Source organism: Cynocephalus volans, chromosome 5 (assembly GCF_027409185.1).
Source record: "Cynocephalus volans isolate mCynVol1 chromosome 5, mCynVol1.pri, whole genome shotgun sequence".
Lineage (NCBI taxonomy): Eukaryota > Metazoa > Chordata > Mammalia > Dermoptera > Cynocephalidae > Cynocephalus > Cynocephalus volans.
Window position 1 is genome coordinate 149,732,036 of NC_084464.1, and position 19,965 is coordinate 149,752,000.

The 19,965-nt window shown below is 42.2% G+C and overlaps 2 protein-coding genes across 2 annotated transcripts in view; both read left to right on the forward strand.

The window, feature by feature from the left end:
* Positions 1 to 2,176, forward strand: part of PLEKHG1 (pleckstrin homology and RhoGEF domain containing G1) — a 121,162-nt gene extending 118,986 nt beyond the window's left edge. The window contains exon 16 of the mRNA XM_063098055.1: positions 864 to 2,176. Coding sequence (XP_062954125.1) covers positions 864 to 1,927 — 1,064 coding nt within the window. The 3' untranslated portion in view covers positions 1,928 to 2,176. The remainder of the gene's footprint in view (positions 1 to 863) is intronic.
* Positions 2,177 to 13,187: 11,011 nt separating this feature from the next.
* MTHFD1L (methylenetetrahydrofolate dehydrogenase (NADP+ dependent) 1 like) overlaps positions 13,188 to 19,965 on the forward strand; it is a 182,248-nt gene continuing 175,470 nt past the window's right edge. The window contains exons 1-2 of the mRNA XM_063098373.1: positions 13,188 to 13,408; positions 19,608 to 19,692. Coding sequence (XP_062954443.1) covers positions 13,188 to 13,408; positions 19,608 to 19,692 — 306 coding nt within the window. The remainder of the gene's footprint in view (positions 13,409 to 19,607; positions 19,693 to 19,965) is intronic.

The following is a 19,965-nucleotide window of genomic DNA, read 5'->3' on the forward strand; positions in this document are numbered from 1 at the left end:
TCCTCTAATCTACACCATGATTCAGTTAATGTCTGTACTTGGAAGTGGGGAAAGGGGGAGAATGGCCTCACAGCTTAACACTAAGCAGCAGAAGCTTTTGTGGAAGTGACTGTCAAGTCCTATTCTTGAGCCAACACTAGAGAGCATTAGATTATTAAGTAAATGCCCATATGGTTCATTCTTAATGTCTTGGGGGCATAGGTTTTAGTGCCTGATTTCTTAGGGATGGGAAAGGAGATGTTAGTCAGTACGTGTGGTTTTGAAGTACTGGAGGGGAGGACCCCTGCCCCCCCAGACACTGGTTCTCCAGACAGTGGCTGTGGAGGGTTGCCAGGAAAGAAGTGCAGGGGTAGCTGCCAGGAGCAGACTCCTCTGGGAGCATGCGTCTGAGAGCAAATGAGCGGTGAGCAGCCAGGGCCAGCCACTGCCTGGCGCACTGTGCTTGGGCTGTTTTGAATGACTTGAGTTCTTTTTCATTGACCAGGGCTTAAGTGCTGACTTTCTTGTTTTTATAATAGCTGCTTTCAGCACAGACAGTGTTGTTTCATGCTTGTAAAGAACACTAGAAATTTCAGTTACCTATAGGACACTTGTAGACCTGCTGCTGAAATAAAATAATTCAGAATTAGATCAAATGAAATGAACTTTTAGGTGTCATTTTTATTTATATTAAACTACGGGTTAATTTATTAGTTTGCGTTGCTTTAGTATTCAATGATTATTCATCCTCAACCATCACTTAAAAGCCCCATCTAAAGTTAAAATTTCTTTAATACGTTGGTTAGAATGTTACATTCTTATTTTAATTTTCATATGTAGCAATAATCCTATGTGTATTTATTTTGTCAATATTTGCCTTGCAGGTGCCAGGATTGCTGAGTATTCCCAACTGTATGACCAGATTGTCTTCAGAGAGACTCCCCTTAAGTTTCAGAAGGATGGCTGGGCCCGCCCTCCAGAGGACTCCGTCCCCAGGTCTGCGTCTCCTTCCCAGGCCCAACATGGCAGAGAGGATTGGCTTTGGCATTCAACCTATAGTAATGGAGAACTAACAGATTTCTGTCCCCGGCCAGAACAAGACATAAGGTCAAAATATCCCACTTTTGAGACCAGTACAAAAAGTACTCCTAGACAGTTGTCTGCAGCTTGTTCTGTACCTTCTCTTCAAACCTCCGACCCTCTGCTGGGCTCCACACAGAGGTGCAGTGTGGTAGTAAGTCAGCCCAACAAAGAGAACTCATGTCAGGGCCATCTTTACAACTCGTTGGGTCGGAAAGGAATCAGTGCTAAATCTCAGCCTTATAACAGGTCCCAGTCATCTTCTTCCATCTTGATAAACAAATCAATGGACTCCATCAACTACCCCAGTGAAATGGGAAAGAAACCACAGCTGTCTTTGCACAAAAGCTCAAGGTGTGAGAGTCACCAGGATTTGCTGCCAGGTATTGCTGACTCATGTCAACCGGGCACTGAAAAACACTCAGATCTTACACTCCGAGACTCACAGAAGGTTCTGGTAGTAAATAAAAATGTACCCTTAAATATCCAAATAGCGACACAGAACTATTTTTCCAATTTCAAAGAGACTGAAGGAGATGAAGATGATTATGTAGAAATAAAATCAGAAGAAGATGAGACGGAGTTGGAACTTTCTTATAATCGTAGAAGGAAATTGGACTCCAAGATTGTGGATGCTGACTCTTCTGATAATAACTGCAGCAGTGATGCATCTTACTCTTTGAATAGTCCATGCACTCCAAAAAAGCCAATAAATAGCAAAGTTGGGCTTTCACCATATCTGACATCATATAATGATTCTGACAAACTGGATGACTATCTTTGGAGGGGGCCATCTCCCAATCAACAAAATATTGTCCAGTCTCTAAGGGAAAAATTTCAGTGTCTTAGTTCAAGCAGCTTTGCCTAAACTCTTAATAATAATAGCTGCCTGAATCACCTTCTTCTTATGCTCATAAGTTACAGATGAGGTGTTTTATATGTACCAGATTAAAACAATTTTGTAATAATGAGAGGTGTAAAATATACTTTCCTTTACAGCACAACTTTTTGAAATGGCTGACAGTGCAGCCAGGATTGTACTGTAGCAAACGTCAGCATCTAACAGTATATTTTCTGATGCTGATTGTCTCCCTGTATTATGCAAGTCAATCTTACTTGAAAATTTTGGGACTTTTTTTTTTTTAACTTGATGACCATGATATATATTTTTTTCATATCCTGACAATAATGCTCATACTTTAAGAAATGCAATAATCCTCTCATATTATCCAGAAGCCCCAAGTAGTTTTATCTTACAATTTAAAGGCAACAAGGAGAGTTTTTCACATGTTTTAGGAGGAAAGGAAACTAAAGCTATTTAAAGAATGATGCTTATATCTGACATTGTTGCTACATTTGTGACAAGACCCTAGAATAACTTAAGTCAGATCTCTAACTGCAGTGCCCATTTTAGGGTTTCTATGCTGGTATTCCTATATCATTTCATTTTAATGCAGAAATTGTGAGACTATTAGAAATTAAAGTGTAGCAGGGCCAATTTGCTAAAAGCAAAAGTTTTTACCTGTATTCTTGGACAAGGCCTGGACAATGTGCTGCTCATCATGTTTATTATATTATTTATAGTGCAAAATGAATGATGCCCTTAACAGCTTAAAGAAAATGCAAATTAACTACTAGAAAAGATGAGATGACTCCTGGAAACAATTGATTATCTCTTGATATTACAGTTAAAAAAAAAAAAAAAAAAACCCTCCATATCATTGTGTGTGCCCATCTGTAATCAACATAAAACCATAAGCTTAAAAAAAGGCAAAGTACTTTAAAGTTACCCTTTCCAGGGGTGGCCACATAGCTCTCTTGGGTAGAGCAAGGTGCTGATAACACCAAGGTGAAGGGTTCCAATCCCCTTACTGGCCAGCACCAAAAAACAAAAAACAAAGCCTTTCCAGAGCAGTTTTTCATAGGCACCTTCATGAATTTTGGACTCTGCCAAATGACCTGTTTGATCCTAGGACTGAGGAGTCACTGGCTGCAGAAATGGGACAAGAATTTATTTTCTAAGCCATCCATAACTTTGGAGCCTTTTTTCATTGTTTTGAGGCATATACAAAAACAGAATCTTTGGTTACTAGGTTCTGACTAATCCCATCTTTTATGTTGTAATTAAGGTCTGTAAACAGCATTCCACTGTGATATTATATACCAGTCTAGCTCCTTATGGAGGGGAACAGAAGAACAAAAGCAGGACATCGAGAGTAAAAAGCAAAATAAAGAGAAAAATGAAGGTACATTTATTGCTACTTTATAAAAATATCCTGTTTCATTGAAGAGTCCGGTTAATGCAGCAAGAATGTTTTCTCAAACAGTGGCCTTTGTATTCTCATCTCAAGCAGTTGTACATTCTGTGGCTGTTTCCTACCCTTTGAGTTTTCATTTTAAAAGATACAATAATATGTGTAGGAAAAGGGGTCTGGGCTTTCATATAAAAGTAAACAATATTGAATCAGTGACATCTCTGCATAGCTCTTAAGTCTTATATCTCTTTTTCTTAACTGTAAAGCATAAAATGTGACCATCCTTATTTTACAAATAGGTACCTAATGGCATTTTTTTTTTTAATAACATAAAATAACCCAAGTTTCTTCTCCAAACTATTCTTTCTCCTTGTAGCTTATAAAAACAAAGTCCACATTGAATAGCATGGTCCTGGAAATATTCCTTCTTTCATTGCCTTTATTTAAACATGATATGAGTTTTCAAGATTAAACAGTATCAAAAATGACAAGCACTGTAAGAAAGATGTTCATAGACTTGCTGGATGTATATGTAAGTGTGTTTGCATTACCTACAAAAAACAAAGTTCCCCGACTCTTCTTCCAGAAATGCAGTGTCCCATTTTTGCTTTTTAGTGTCTATGACCCAAATTCTGTATACACCATATTATTAGTGTTTGGCTATTAGAAATTAATTCAAACCGGTGTCTTGTTGCACGACTTTGATGTTGCCTGTAGGAAAACACCCTACTGCCAAGGATGGTTATCTTATTGTATAAAATGCCTATGTGGTTCTTTAGGTTCTAGGAGAAATGTGTAGTTTCATAGATACCTGTTGGCCCGGATGCAGATTTTGAGAGCTGTGTGTATATACATAATCATGTTTGTATTTTCCCCAAAGTTTTTAAGTGCTTTTGTTTAGAATAGTTTTTTTTGGAGGTGGGGTAGGGATGTATATAATTGGGGGAAGAAAGTTATATGTTCTTAAAAGTATGTCAAGTTCTATTAGGTTCCTGTACTGAAGTTGCAATTTTTTTTTTTAATAAATTCACTTTTCACCTACTTTATTCTTTGGGGGGTTGGAGGGAATGCACCTAGGAAAACATAGTTTAAATACTGTATATAAGATAATGAAAGTTAGTAATGCCCATTATTTAATAAAATTTGTAAAATACAAAGCAAGTTACGGTGTGAATTAATGTGTTTATTCTTGAATGTCAAGATTTTTCCAAAGCTGTAATACTTTATCGTGCCTTATGAACCATGCAGAAAATGGTTTAGGGTAATGATGATATAGTACTATATTTCATGGCCCATAACAGACCATTTTCTATATCTTTGGATTTCTTTTGAAATACTAAATTTAGTGTCTGGGATGTTTTTTGTTTTTTTGACAGCTGGCTAAATTAGATCAATCACTAAATTACCTTTTTTAGAAATTTGTAGTAACAGAAGACATCCTTTTCACTGTTTCATTATTGAATTGAAAATTTAATGTAAAAGTTTCTTGGCATAATTTTTTTCCTATAACTTCATGTTCTGAATTTTCTTTGATAGACAAAAAAAATTTTACAGGGAACAAAAGCATACTAATATAAATTTATAATTATGGACATTTTCTAAAGAAATCCTGTTTCAAAGCGTAAATATAAAGCCCTACCCCATTATAAGGAAGTGTATGTTGCCTGACTTCCTTCACACAGAGGAAAATCACTTATTAAAGTGTTTATTTTGTTTTGGCAGCTGGCCAGTGCAGAGATCAAACCCTGGATCGTGATGTTCTTTAGAGTGTTTTATAGTTAAGAGTTTTCCAAGCTTCACATTGAGGAGCCCTCAGATCTACTTCATCTTACTATTCCACCTTGAGGTTGAAAATAGATGGGTTTGCTATAAGTCATAAGAGTTCAATTTAGAGGAGCAAATGACAGTAGAAAAAACATGTTCTGTGTAAATTCTATGCATAAGTTAAACCTTAAAAAAAATCTTAAAAATCAGCAGGTTTGTAATAAGCTATAAATACAGCTGTGGAACATGAATATTTAATGACTTGTCTATTAAGTTTTGTCTTTTGATGTTAAAAAAAAAAATCAAAAACTATTTTAAAAACCAAAGGTTGACAATATTTCAAGAGCTCTGACATCCTCTATGCTATATAACTTTCTCTATCTGGATAGTGGTTAACTACACTCAATTCTATCACCAAAAAGGAATTACATTAAAAGAAACCCTTTTAACCTTTTTGCTAATTTACATGTATCTATATGTCTTTATTTAAATTTAAGCCTTGTTCTACAGATAAGATCTGGAGCTTTCTGCTGTATGCTTTTGCAATGCTTTTTGTTTTAAAAAAAAATATGAAAACATAAACGTTCTCTCACATTTAGCTTCTCACATTTTTCTTTATTTACAAGTTTAGAGCATGTAACTCCAAGGATATTGTAAAATTATGCTACTTTTAAAAAGTTTAATACATGCAAAATATCACAAATCAATCTATATAACTGTAAATTAATAAAATTTGGGATGTTCGGTATATAGCATATCTGAAAGTTCTCTTAAAGGAGATCAAAAGTTCTTTTGGAAGAATATTCTAAAATTTAGTATGTACAGCTATTGTCTGATTTGATCCCTTGAGGTGGAAATGTTTTTACCAGCTCTGTACAGTGCTAGGCAATTTACAGGTATCTAATACATGTTTAATGACTGAACAGAGTTAAAAACTTGTTACAGCCCAAAGCATGAGAAAAATACATTCAAGTCACAGACACAAAGAAGGGAAGTAAGTACAGCAGCAAATAAATTGCTTTTAAAAACATACATCTCCCTCAGAAATCCAGTGTCATCCAACTTTTTTTAGTGCTCCTATTGGGTAGGTCAGGAGAAGCTGGCATTTGGAAAGATATTTACTCTGCAGATTTCCAGCAACCTTTTCAGCTAAGCACCTACATGGGCACATGAGGATGGGATTACCTCAAATTCCACTTAAACCAACTGCCTTTCCTAGTAAGTGCTTCTGATGATGTGAGGAGAGCATATAATGAGCTGGCTTGCAAGTGCGAGGTCATCATAAGGTGAGGTGCGGGGAAAGGGCCCAGAAGGCTGAGATTTTTGATGCCAAAAGACAAACTTGCCTACTTTGCAATTGTAATGCATGCCCATGGGCAAAGCCCACTTTATGCATCCATGAAAAACAACAAAGCTCTACTTTCCCGACAATGGCTTATTCACATGCATCATAGCATAGGAAAGGAAGACAGGCAATTCCACCTCATTAGTTCTAAAACCCTATTTATCCAGGTCAACGTAAAAGAACAGGGCTTGGATAGTGATCAATTCATCTGCTCTATGGGGAAAACAGAAGCCTCCAAATGTCCTGCTGTTTGTATAGCAATGTATGGCTTCTCCACCTAGTTCTTGCGCAACCATCAAGACCATGGGGTAAGCAGATTCCTTCTGTAGACTAGTTAAATCAGAGGCTATAAACTGCTGGCCCAGGGGTTGGATCTGGCTTGTGCAATTTTAAAAAGGTCTAAACATAAAAATCTAAATTTCCACCTTCTATTAAAAAAAAAAAAAAATCTAGCCTGTTTGGGCTTAGATTCTAGCAGGCAAAGCTGTGAGATCTCAGAAGGGGATCTAAAGGTGTAAATCATCACGAAAATTGGCTATGCTTTGACCTTAGGAGGAAAGGGTTCCTTTGTCTCCATATAGACTTGATCAGCAAATTTATTTATTTTTTTTAAAGATGACCGGTAAGGGGATCTTAACGCTTGACTTGGTGTTGTCAGCACCACGCTCTCCAAAGTGAGCAAACCAGCCATCCCTATATGGGATCCAAACCCATGGCCTTGGTGTTATCAGCACCACACTCTCCCGAGTGAGCCACACAATCTGTCTCTGCCTTTATAGGAGCTGCTCCCTCTACGTACAATGTCCTTCCCCTACTATCCGGAATACTGCTTAGTCCTCGACACTCAGCTCAGAAACTGCTGTCATGAACTGTGACAGGTCTGAGATTTTACCTAGCTTTCAAGCTAACAAGTTAGCTTGTCTCAGTTTCATGGATGTTGCAGAAGACATGAAACTCCTTAGGTCAGAAATCAAGGGCACTACTATAGCACAGCAGGCAACCTGAGCTTCACATTTTCGATGGTTCCCCTTGCTTCTCCAGTCTCAGGGTAGCTCATGTGGTTCTGCACATACAGTAGATCTGTTCCACAGCTGAGGAACCCTGAGCTTAGGAATCCCCAGTCTTAAAGGGGCTACTAGCAAACCTGCTCAACTTTGCCTCTGGAGAGGACATCTTTACTTTCTGGACAGCAAACAAGTCTGCCTTCTGCCCCAGAGAGATACACTATCTGTATCTTCCAGGGCTGTCTGCTCTACAAATGTTCTTGAATTAATAGTCTGGAATGAGATAATAAAAGACATGAAGAAATACAAAATGCAGGAAGCGTCTAAAGAATTGTCTCAGGACAATGATAATTTTGTGACAATTTTTTAAAAAAATTATTACTCAATATTATCATGGTTGGAGAAAGACGGTTAAGCCCAATTAAATGAGACTCTAAATTAGTATAAAATATTCGGAAACAAATTTGGTAATATGGATCAATAACATTAAAAATTCATAATCTTTGTCCCGGTAGTTATACTTCTAGGAATTTATTCTAGGAGGCTCAGCAGCAGCAGCAGCTAAAGATTCATGTAACAAACGTCTCCACGCATGCCTTGCCTGCAGAACCACACACTGGCTGGTGACAAGGTGGATTTTGCAGACAGGTTGGTGTGTATGTTACCCACACTCCCAGGGACCAGGCCTGCACCTTCTAGGGCCATGCTTTTCAGCCTAAATACAGAGACCAGGTCCAGGCCATTCTCTGGGAGCTTCAGAAAAATGGCATCAAATTCAGAGCTTCAGCAAACCACTCAAGCCTCAGGTAGTCCTTCCTGGGAGACCAAAGTCTCCTCATCCATTGAAGACTAGCACACCCTTGAAAAGTCCAAGTGTCTTCTTTACTCTTTTAACCTTCCTGGTATTTGCTGGGTTTCTCTCTGGCATCCCTTGGGCCACATACACCACCTTGCTTCATATTCTGTTACCCGGGTTGTGGTGCTCTGACCATCCATCCCAGCTCGAGTCCCTGTCCTGCTTTCTGTCCCCTGACCCTGTTCGCACTGCTGTTCTTCCCACATCCTTTCCTGTGTGCCCTGGATCACCTCTAGTTCCATACTTAATCTCCTCTACATCCTTATCTTTTTTATTAAAGCAGTTCATTTATTTCTTTAACCCTTAGCTCTTCCTTAAGGATATTGTTTGTTTCTCCTAAGGCTCTCCTAAGGGGAGGCTATTCATTCTTCTACAAGTTCAGGAGATGAAGTCTGCACTTCATGGGTCCTGGCTGGTGGCTGGGGATCATTCTTTCTCTGCGCTCATGAATGAATGAACTATTGCTTGGAGGCTTGTGCCATCTGGAATGCAAGTCTTGAGGCCATCTGACTGCTATGATCCATTGACCTTCTTGCAAGTCACCCTCATTCAATGCAGATGTTGGCATTGTGCACTTGAATGTTCTTTGTGCACTTGAAAACAATTTGTATTCTGTTTATCTCTAAATGTCAAATAGGTCAATATGACAAATAGTATTAAGACTGCTATATCCTTATTGATTTTCTGTCTACTGGCTCTGTAAACTACTGAGAGGAATACTGAAGTTTCCAACTGTAATTGTGGATTTGTCCATTTCTACTTGTAGTTCTTTTCATTTGCTTTATTGACTTTAGCAAACTTAAACATTAAAAAAAAAAATACTGGAAGAATATATGTTAACTCACAATTCACAGGACTTTCAGAGCACCAGACTCATAAATCAGGCAAGAACTAAGAGAAAATAGGAATAAATTGCCTCTGGGCTACTTGTTTTATGAACTGAAAAAGAAACTTTTACTTCAAGCCCCTATAAATCAGGTTTTCTGTTGCTTGCAGCCAAACACATATCTAATTAACACAAACACTCCCTCAATTTTTCTCCTGCCCATATGGTTTTTCCTCCTTAGTCTCCTTTGTGGCCTTTTCCTCTGCTCATTTCTTGTGTTCTTTGGTGTTATTCTAGGTCCTCCTGTCTTCCACTCTATACATTCTCTTGGTGATCTTATCCACAAACATAGGCTTATATTTCACCTCTGTGTCTTGGCACTATGACTTGGTACTTGGATATGATTATCAAATCTGCGTCTCCATTTCTGAACTTTTCCTGAGATCATGGATCCAACTTCCTGCTAGATATCTCCACTCAGATATCCCATAGGCACACAAATGTCGGTAGGTCTAAGCTTGCTGCTTCTCTCCTTTGGTCCCCCTCTATGAATGCACCCCCTCCCCCAGAATGCAAGCCTGAAACTGGGGTTTCATACTTGACAACTTCCTTCCCCGTACCCTGCACACCAATCAAATATTAAATGCTGCCAAGCGTTCCTCTTATTTCTTCAATCCATTCACCATCCCGTGGGCCAAGAATACACTCAGGTACTCATCATTTTTTCCCCCGATTACTGTAACAGTCTCCAGATCTGTCTACTGGCTTCATTTCCCATTGTCTACATTATTACTGGTGTGATCCTTCTAAAACACACACCTGAGTATGCCACTCTCCACTGCTCTCAACATGATGCCAACTGCTTCACATGGTTATGTGGCCTGCCATGATGTGGCCCCGCTTAGCTCTTCAGCCTGGTCACCGCTCCTTCCCTGTCGTCCCTCTCCCCTACTCTACCTACTGAACACCTTTCAGTGCCTTAAATTTGGCATGCTGTTAATAAAATAAACAACAACAACAAAAAATTCCTCGAAGTTGATACGACAAGCAAACAGAAAGGACATTGTTGGGTGGGAGAGGAGAGAGGGAGGAGGGAGGGAGGTTTCGGTAATGGGCCACAATAATCAACCACATTGTATATCAACAAAATAACATAAAATAAAATAAACAAAAAATAAAAAAAAATAAATTTGGCATGCTGTCTTGCACTCCAGACTTTTCCGTCATACAAAAATAGAAGGCTACCCATACACTCATTTCCAAAGGCAACCCCTCCCTTATCTTAACTCCTAAATCATCCCTGTCTTGCCTTCAAATGCCACTTCCTTCAAGAAGCTTTTTATGACTCTCCTGGTCTATGGAGGTGCCTCTTCTTGGTACTCTCATAAGACTCTGAACCATCCCACTCTCATAATTTTCCACTAGTCTGCCTGTAATCTACGATTCACTCTATACAGTAAGCTCAGTGAGACCTGGGTCCGTGCCTATCTTGTTCATAGTTGACTCCTTAACTACATGCCTAGCATAGAGCCTGGGATTCAGCACATGCACTTTCTATGTATAAAATATTATTTTAACCTTAAAACAAACTTTCTTTTTCTTATGTCTAATCAAAGTGCACTGTGATTACCGATTTCCACTAGGGAAATAATATTAGTGAATGAATTTCTAAAGGCTTCGACATAATAGAGCCCTTTCAGTGTAGCTGAATTTTCCTAAGTAAATCAATATATATTTGAGTTTTGGGTAAACAGATTCAGACAGAACTCTCAAAATGAGATCACAGACTTGCCGATGAAACTAACTGGGAATATGAAGGCTCCTAAGCTTACACCCATAAATCTTTCTCCTATTCCTATTCTTCTGTCCTGCAAGGATGCATCATGAGTGTGTAAGAACCCAAATACCTTTCATGTGGAAGGTGAGCACCTCCGGCTTGGTCCTGGGCTGTGTGGACTTCAGGACCCGGCCTGGAACTCTGAGAAGGAAGGAGGAAACAAAGGCCTCCACGGTCAGGCACATCAATATTCTAAGAGGTTGAATCAAATATTCTAAATGGCTCCATCAGCACAGGCATTTGTTATTCGAGATTTTCAAAAGGTTTTTAAACATTACGTATTAAGGTCACAATGAATCATATTATAATGGGACAGCCCTCAGTTGAGTGTCAAACACTGTAATGAAATGATGTGCTATTAAATGTTCCTACATTTCTTTTATACTAAAAAAATTTATTTTGACACATTATCATTGTACATGTTTATAGGGTACAATCTGATGTTTTGATGCACATATGTGTTGTATAACAATCAGGCCAGGGCATTAATGTAACCATCACCTCATGCACAGTAGGTCTATTTGTCTCTGTAGATTTGCCTACTATGGACATTTCATACAAATGGGATCATACAGTATCTGGTCTCCACAGCCTTTATAAACATCACGATTGCAGCACTTGTTAGGTGGAGTAGCAAATGTTGCTACTGAGGTGGAGTTACTGCTTGGAACTTCCAGAGGGCAGGAACTGGGTAAATTTCATCTCTGTGACCCGTGACTGGTGTTCAATGAAAGTCTGTCCAATGAATAGTCCCATTTCAAGGATGAGACAAGCCTCACATGAGGGGTCATGTGACTTGCTCAAGATCATAAGGGCAGCAGATCAATGGGTGATTCAAGTCTTTTTTTTTTTTTAACATATCCTTGCTTGTACAAAATATTACTTCTGTGAATTTACTTCCTCGTTTGTAAACTGGTGGTAATACTTACGTCACAGGGCCGGCCCGTGGCTCACTCGGGAGAGTGCAGTGTTGAGAACACCAAGGCCCCGGGTTCGGATCCCATATAGGGATGGCCGGTTAGCTCGCTGGCTGAGCGTGGTGCTGACAACACCAAGTCAAGGGTTAAGATCCCCTTACCGGTCATCTTTTTAAAAAAAAAATACTTACGTCACAGCGTTGTGAAAATGTTAGCTATTCCTGTACCCTACAAAATCATCATGAGTCAGGCGTGGAAATCATCCTATAATGAAAAATATAGAAAATAGAGAAAGATTAAGAACATGATTGTTGGAGTCAGGCAAACGCCCTGCTCTGCTAACAAACCAACCTCTGGACCCCCGTCTGGAAATCGGGACAATACTACTCATTGCATTACTTAGAATTAAATGAGGTGTTTTTCCAGCACCTAGTACAATGTTTAGCTGATGAAAACCCAGTGTCTCTAACTTGGACTAGTTTTGTTCCACTTTACTTGTAAATTACAAAATTAGTATATGTACTGCCGAAACCAGCACAGGAATTATAAAATTATAATCTTATTCCCACTATGTGAGAATTATAAAATTATAAGGTTCTGATCTTATTCCCACCTCACTTGGAAATTATAAAATTATAAGGTTATAATCTTATTCCCATTTTACATGGAAATTATCATCCTCATAAAATAAGGAGAGTATGGCTGTATCTCCTTTTTACTGATGAGGCCACGAACGTTCACAGAGGTTAAGTGACCTGCCTAAGGTTACAAAGCCAGCACTGGAACTCGAAGACTCACTCACGCACTCTTACCTGTAGGCCACATGCAACATAACGAATCCCAGCCATCCCATCGAACCTTGACTTAAGCCACATGCCCTTCCAGGAAGTGAAATGTCACCTGAGGACTCAGAGTGACACCGGCATCTCAGGCGGAGGGAAGAAACTAGTCTCAGACCGGGGTCTGAGTCCTCACCGTGATGCTCCGCCCTCCTCTGACTTGCACCGCTAACCAAATTTCCACTGGTCAGCGAAAGTGCCAGAAAGCCTGCCCCTGACAGCCTGGCAATTCGAAAGATGAGCCCCACAGGCCCCCGCCCTCCCAACGTCACGGCCACTAGGTGCAGTTCCCCCTAGGGCCCCGGCTCCTCCTCCGAGGAGCAGCCTGGTCTTTCCGGCCGCTGGCCCGTGGCCCGCCGGCCTGCTTCTCCCTAGCTCCCGCCACATCACCCTCGGGCGGGGGGGAACTTGACGCCGCCGCCGCCGCGTCCCGGGCTCTGCGGCCGCATCACCGCGCAGCGGGAGGACTCGCGCCCCGCCGCGCCATGAGCGCGCGCCTGCCGTGCGTCCTGCGCCCGTTCTGCCGCCTGCCGCCGCCCCGGAGCCCGCCGCGCCGCCTCCGTGTGCCCTGTCGCGCCAGCGGCGGCGGCGGGGGATGTGGCGGCCGGGAGGGCCTGCTCGGGCAGCGGCGGCTGCAGGATGGCCGGTCCCGGAGCAGCTGCAGCCCCGGCAGCCGGGCGCCCCCGGTGCGGGACTCCATCGTCAGGTGAGCGTCCGGCCCGGCCCCCGCCCAGGTCCCCAGCGGCGGCGGACAACGTGTGGGGCGGCGCGAGCCCTCGGGTCTCTGCGGGGACTCGGGGACGGCCGTGGGGGGTCTCGCAGGGCTCCGGGCAGCGAGTGCTTGATGCTCTCGGTAGGGGCGCCGGGCGTCTTGTGGGGGGAGCGCGGGCTTGGGGCGGGCCGGGGGAGCCTCGGGGACGCACGTCCCGCTCCACGTGCGTCGCCGGCCGCCGGCCCTGATGCAACCGCGCCCGGCGCGGCGGCGACAGGAAAGGGGCGGCGCGGCGAGGGCGGGAACCCCGGGAGGAGGGCGCCGCCGCGACCCGCCCGCCCGCTCGCCCGCTCATCCTTCCCGGGTTAGGCTGGAGTTTGGGGCCGGGGCGCGGCTGCCCTGCGGGGCTCGCGAGAGGAGGGCCGGGCCCCGCCGACGCTCCTGCCCAGGCCGGCCCCGCGCCGAGGGCTGCCGGCGGCGCACGGGGCTGGGAAGTTTGCCCTGTCCCCAAACGCCGCTGCCTCCTGCCGGGGGAGGGGGACGGGCGGGGTCCTTCGCTGCACATCATCTTTGTCTGGAAAAGTTAAGGTGGAGCCGGGCCTCCGGGTGTTCGGCACAGTGAGCCCGAGGGGTCGGGGTGGCTGGTTTCCAGCATCGCCCCGCGGTGGGCCTGGAAGGTTCTTCCCGCTCCCAGAGACCAACTATGGGGACTCCGGGCCGTGTCTCCCCCGTCCCCCACGGGGGCGCCCTCCCCTCCGCGCCCCTCAGAGGGAGAGAGGGAGGAGGAAGAGCCTTGGGCAGGCCCCGCGTGGAGGAGCGAGTTCTCCGGGGACCCAGGCCGCGCTGCGCGAAGCGCCCAGGAGACCCCTGGAGGCGGCGGGAAAGCCCTGCTGCCTCCCTCGGAAGGAGGACCAGGGGCGAGTTCCAGGTGCCAGCTCCTTGGGCAGGCTGCTCCGCCTCCGGCATCGTTCCCAGCTCCTCCTTTTCCTTCTAGCCTTCATTCTAAAAGTCATTGTCTTTCCCTCTCTTTCCCTCCTTTCGCCTGGGTCATAAAATGAGTTTCCAAGGCTGGTGATTCTAAGGAGCCGTGTATTTAGCTTGCTTTGACCTTTTTTGAACGTTGGATGTACTTTAGGTCATTAGATTTTAACTAGTGCACAGCCGAGCCTCATCTTAGTGGGCAGGGTCTGAAGACAGATGGTATTTTGTAGATCGCACTCATCAGTACCCGAATCTTTCCTCTTCGTTTACTCATTTCTTATTTGTGTCACCCACATGGACTGTAAGCTCCATGTGGGCAGGGACCTTGTCTCTTCATTGCTACATCCTCCGTTTTGGAAAGAGTGCCCAGCGTGTGGAAGGCACTTGTGAAATGGTCAATGAATGGATGAATCAAGAATAGAGTCATCTGCACATTTTATTCATGCATGTTCTTTCCTTTAAAACCGTGGCTGCCTGAGAGATGAGCCGAGTGGTCGGTAGCAGGATTCTACATCGGGCTGCACTGGGTTCACCAAACTCAGTTCCCTCAGGAATATGGGGAGACCAAGAGTACCTACCTCAAGGGATTATGGAAGAAATTAAATGAAAGAACACTTGCAAAGTGCGTGGCCCGGGAACTGGGGCATACGGAGCACTCAACAGATGCTGGCTGTTACTATTTTTACAATACTCTAAAACGGGTCGGCAAGTTTTTATGTAATGGCCAGATAGTAAATATTTTAGGTTTAGTGGGCCAAGAGGCAAAATCAAAAATAATTATGTAGGTACTTTTATAACAAAAGAAAAAGCAAATTTCCAGAAAATTTTTTATGAGATGCAAAATTTTATTTATGGACACGGAAATTAATTTGAATTTTATATAATTTTCACATGCCATGAAATATTCATATTTTGATTTTTTAAAAATCATTTAAAAAGGTAAGAGCCATTTTTCGCTGGTGGGCCCTAGTTTGCCAGCTCCCGTTCTAAACTAGAAGAAAGTTGTTGTATCAGTGAATTACTATTTCAAAGAATTATGGTTAAGAGGTGCCTCTGTTTGCAGTATGACTTTACCATTCATTAGCTGTGAGAACTTGGGCATGCTGTTTGGGCTGAGTTGCTTCATATGTGAAATAGAAATGTTGACATAAAAAGAAATTGAGACCAAATACGTGTAGCAAGAATTTATTGAGCCAATATGATAGTTGCAACTAGGGAGATACATAGATTAGGTAACCCTGAAAATGTGTTCTAAAAAGGGCCAACAGAGCTTAGCATTTTATAATCACAGGAAGGGGGAAGGGTCAAAGGAGAGAGAGAAAGCCTGCCTAATTACTTCATCAGGCTTTCTATTGGTAGTACATGATGTGTAGATTTGGGATTGTTACTAGGTTACATTCTACATGCAGGGATCGAGGGTAAGGGTAATATGAAGTAGTCTAGGTTATTTTATGGCTTTCTGTCTCCATTATGGCTGCTTCTAAGTATAATGGTTTGATGATAATGTGTTCTAGGACAGGTGGACGTGACTACTGATTTATCCCAGATCTTCCAGGGCACTATAATTTAGCTGACCTGGTTAGAGCAGATTCTTTTGATTATCAGAAACCGTGATATCACCTACTTTATAAGGTTGTTGTGGACATTACTGTATTCTAAGTGATCCTGTGACCCAAATCTTTTTTTTTTTGACAGTTTTTTTATTGCAACATAATCGATTATATATATTTGTGCAGTTGACCCAAATCTTTAACATCTCTGAAACTGGTATTCATCTTTTAATTGATTGTGTCTTATATTCGCTATTGACCAGGTGGAAGTCACAGTGTATTTGTCATTGCCTGCACCTGTGGGAACTTGGTCGCAGCATCAGAACTTGCAGAACGGGTGTCAGCAACTTAATGAAAACCCCAGGGACAAAAATGAAGTGATCTTTTAAGAAATGCCACATCACCAATACTCTTGATGACACAGAGACTGAGGTTGTGTTGGGGATGGGGGGTGGGGAATACTGACAACAGCAAGCAAAACCAAAACTCAAACCAAACAGAAAACAATGACTTTGAGCCAAAAAGTCATTCGGAAGAGGCAGATAACTGAATGTGAAGTTTTAGATTATCTCCATTAATTTGTTGTATCTTCCTTTTATGTATGCATATGAGGATTTGTGGCGAAAAAAGTTCTGTCGATGCTTATAGAATAAACACTGTGTTAAGAAGATTGTGCCATACTTTGGCAGCATTTTTTTTCTTAGTAGTTCATAAAGCAAAGGTGTGTATTTTATTTGTTATCTTAGATTTGACGAAATACAGTAACTGAGATAATGCTGTTTAAGCTCTTAGATCAGACTGGTGCATAAAATAGGAAACAGGATGGGCTGCTTTAATAGATACCTGGAACACTGGACTTTGCTGCCCAGAGGAGAGCCGTGCAGGGAAGGTAGCATGAGCCTGTGATGTCTACTCGCTGCTCCAGCTCGGGGTAAAAGACAGCTGCTGGGGCTCAGCACCCCCCAGTCAGTGAGAGGGGAAGGGGAACAGGTTGCTGCGCACACTCCTCTTGGCTGCATGTTCCTTGCCTCCTTCTGTTAGCCAGAAGTTAGTCACATGACTGCTCTCCCCCCACCACCCAAGCTGCAGGTGTGACTGGCAAATGTGCTCTCTAACTCGGTGGCCATGTGCAGCCCAAACACAGAATTCTATTGGTAAAGAAGAGGAAAATGCATGAAACTTCTATTCATAGGAAGTATCTGTCTTAGTCTGTTTCTGTTGCTTATAACAAAATACATGAAATTGGGTGATTTATAAAGAAAATGAAATTTATTGCTTACAGTTTCAGAGACTAGGAAATCCAAAGTCCAGGGAACACCTCTGGTGAAGGCTTTCTTTGGTGCTGACTTCAGTGATGGCAGGGTATCACGTTGTGAAATGGCAAAGCAGAGAGAGACACTAACCTCCTCATTCACGCTCCTTTTAAAGCCCTCCAAACCACACCCCTGACCACCATTATTTATCCATTCACTGCAGCATGGTCCTGTAATCTAATCACCTCTTCAAGGCCCCACCTTTCAATTACCATACTAGGATTTCCCACCCTCAACAGTTACACTGGGGATTAAGTTTTGAGGGGACATTCAATCCAAGGCAGTACCCAATAAGTTAAGCCCTCAGCAGCAGGTTTATTATTATTACTGTTGCTGTTCTATTAAATGGATTTACTAATTGCCAATGAAGTGGTTTATTAAACTACTCATAAACCCTAAGCTGCTTGTGATCTGGACTATTTCTCTGAACACCAATGGCCATCTATGGAGGAAACTGCTTTGGAAATCTTCACCATATTTATAGAAGGGTATCTCTTTTGCCTTTGAAAAACTTGAGAAGTTGAAATGTAGAATATTATTAATAAATAGGCTCAGTATTCAGAGATATACTTAAATTGGTCATTTTCAGTTCATTACCAGCTGCTCCCTTGCAAACTATTTGGCGTGGCCACAGCTAGCTGCAAGGGAGGCAGAGGAATGTGGTCATTATGACAAGACACATTTGAGCCCAGCTGACACACATTATTGTATGGATGGCCAGAGGGAGATGAATGTGTGTGGCAGTAGATACATTCAATATAATAATAACCATAACAGGAATAATAATAAAGCTGATATGATGACTTACATTATTATTAAATTATTATTTTTAATAATGGAATTCAGAATTTTACCTGCACGTGGCAACCCAGCTAGAGAGTCCCACATTCCTTCCCACAGTTCCTAGAATGGATGTTGACAAGGCCATTTTTCCCCCCCTGGAGGGCACGAAAATCTCTGATGAGAAACATTTGTTCTACTTTTTAATTTATTGAGCCTGACAACTCCTTTCTTGCTTGCTTTGCACTATTAAGAATAGTGAGTAACCCCAAAGAATGAAAGAAACATTACGCATATAACAAGTTGTGAAGGGCTCAAGCCAATTCTGTTTTATTAGCTTAGTTGGTTGCAGTGTCAAATCCCCTTTATACTCCCCTATTTTCTTTTTTATCTGCCTTCTCCCAACTATTTTAGGTCTGATTACTTTTTAACTATTGCCAATTTATCTATAGAGGTATTCCTTTCATTTTTATTGAGGGGTAGGCAAGACTATGAAATGAACGTTCCTGGGAAAATTACTGCTATCGATATAAATGTTTTTAGTGTTCAAGGGTAGCTTTGGAGCCCAGAAAAAAAAAATGTAAATATGTACAATTATAAGAAAAAGATAAAAAGCTACTGTAGTATACCAATTTTACAGATGAGGAAACTGGAGTTCATAGAAACCAAGTAAATTGCCCACCCTTGTAAACAAATGGCCCCAATGAATACCAGTTCTGGGCCGTATTTCCACTCAATCATTGTTTCTGAATTGTTTGGACCCCTTGTTAGAAATGCACATCCTTGGGCCCCACCTAGACATAGTGAATCAGACTTTTTGTGAGAGGCAGGAAAACCTTCATTTTTACCAAGCTACCCAGATGATCCTTATTTCAAGAGTGGCATAAAAGAAAATGATACAGCATTGACTACCATCACCAGTATACAACATATGCTGATCAAATTATTATTATTAGCATATTCATTATTACAAATCATGATTATTCTTTATGCCCCTTATCCAATCTCTCCTCATCCCCCTTCCCTTTCCTCCCTCCCGCCTCTAATAACCATAGATTTGTTCTCTCCTTCTGAAAGATTTAACAGTTTCTTTGTTGATTTGTTGCCTAGATGATCCGTCCAATGCTGAGAGGTGGGTGTCCAGGTCCCCCATGGTGGCTGTGGCTACTGCTGTGATATCGAGCCACTTTTGTGACAGTCTTGGCTATGGTGGTGGCTGTCATGGGCCACTTGTGAGGAAGTGATGTTTTTGGTGTGCTCCTTGCCTGTTGCAGGGTGGTGGGAGGGGGGGCAGGAAGGCCCTCGGCTCCTGCCTCAGGACCCTGGGTGTGCTCTGTTGTTTGCCTGATTGCAGGCAGAGGGGGTGGCTCTTGGCTCCTCTGCTTTGGTATTTTTTATTTCATTGTTATCCTGCCTGTCTCCTTCACACTCTATACTTGGAGTGCATCCTGCTGTTGTCTAATTATTTTCACTTGTAGGAACAGATTTGCTGTGAAAGTGTGTTGTATCAGTCCTTTCTATTCATTAACAAAGAGATGACTGTGCTGTATTTTTTTTTTCTTAATATAGAGAAGTCATTCAGAATTCAAAAGAAGTCCTGAGTTTATTGCAAGAAAAAAACCCTGCCTTTAAGCCAGTTCTTGCTATTATCCAGGTAAGCTGAGAACGTGGTTCAGTCCTACTACTTTAGGAGCCTTTCGATTTAAAGTATAGTGGTATATGAAAGACCATCTACATTTCTTGTCAAAGAGAGGGGTCAGTTGGAAATGCTACTGTTTCCCCTTTCTTTGGTCACTTGCTTCTCTGGGGTTACAGGTTAGCTGTTTCTGGGGTAACAGGTTAGCTGTTTCTCTGCTTGAGCATGTCTTCTTTTGTGAGTCTTCCTCTGTGAGGGATGGGTAGCATTCAGAGGTCCAGATGCAGGCAC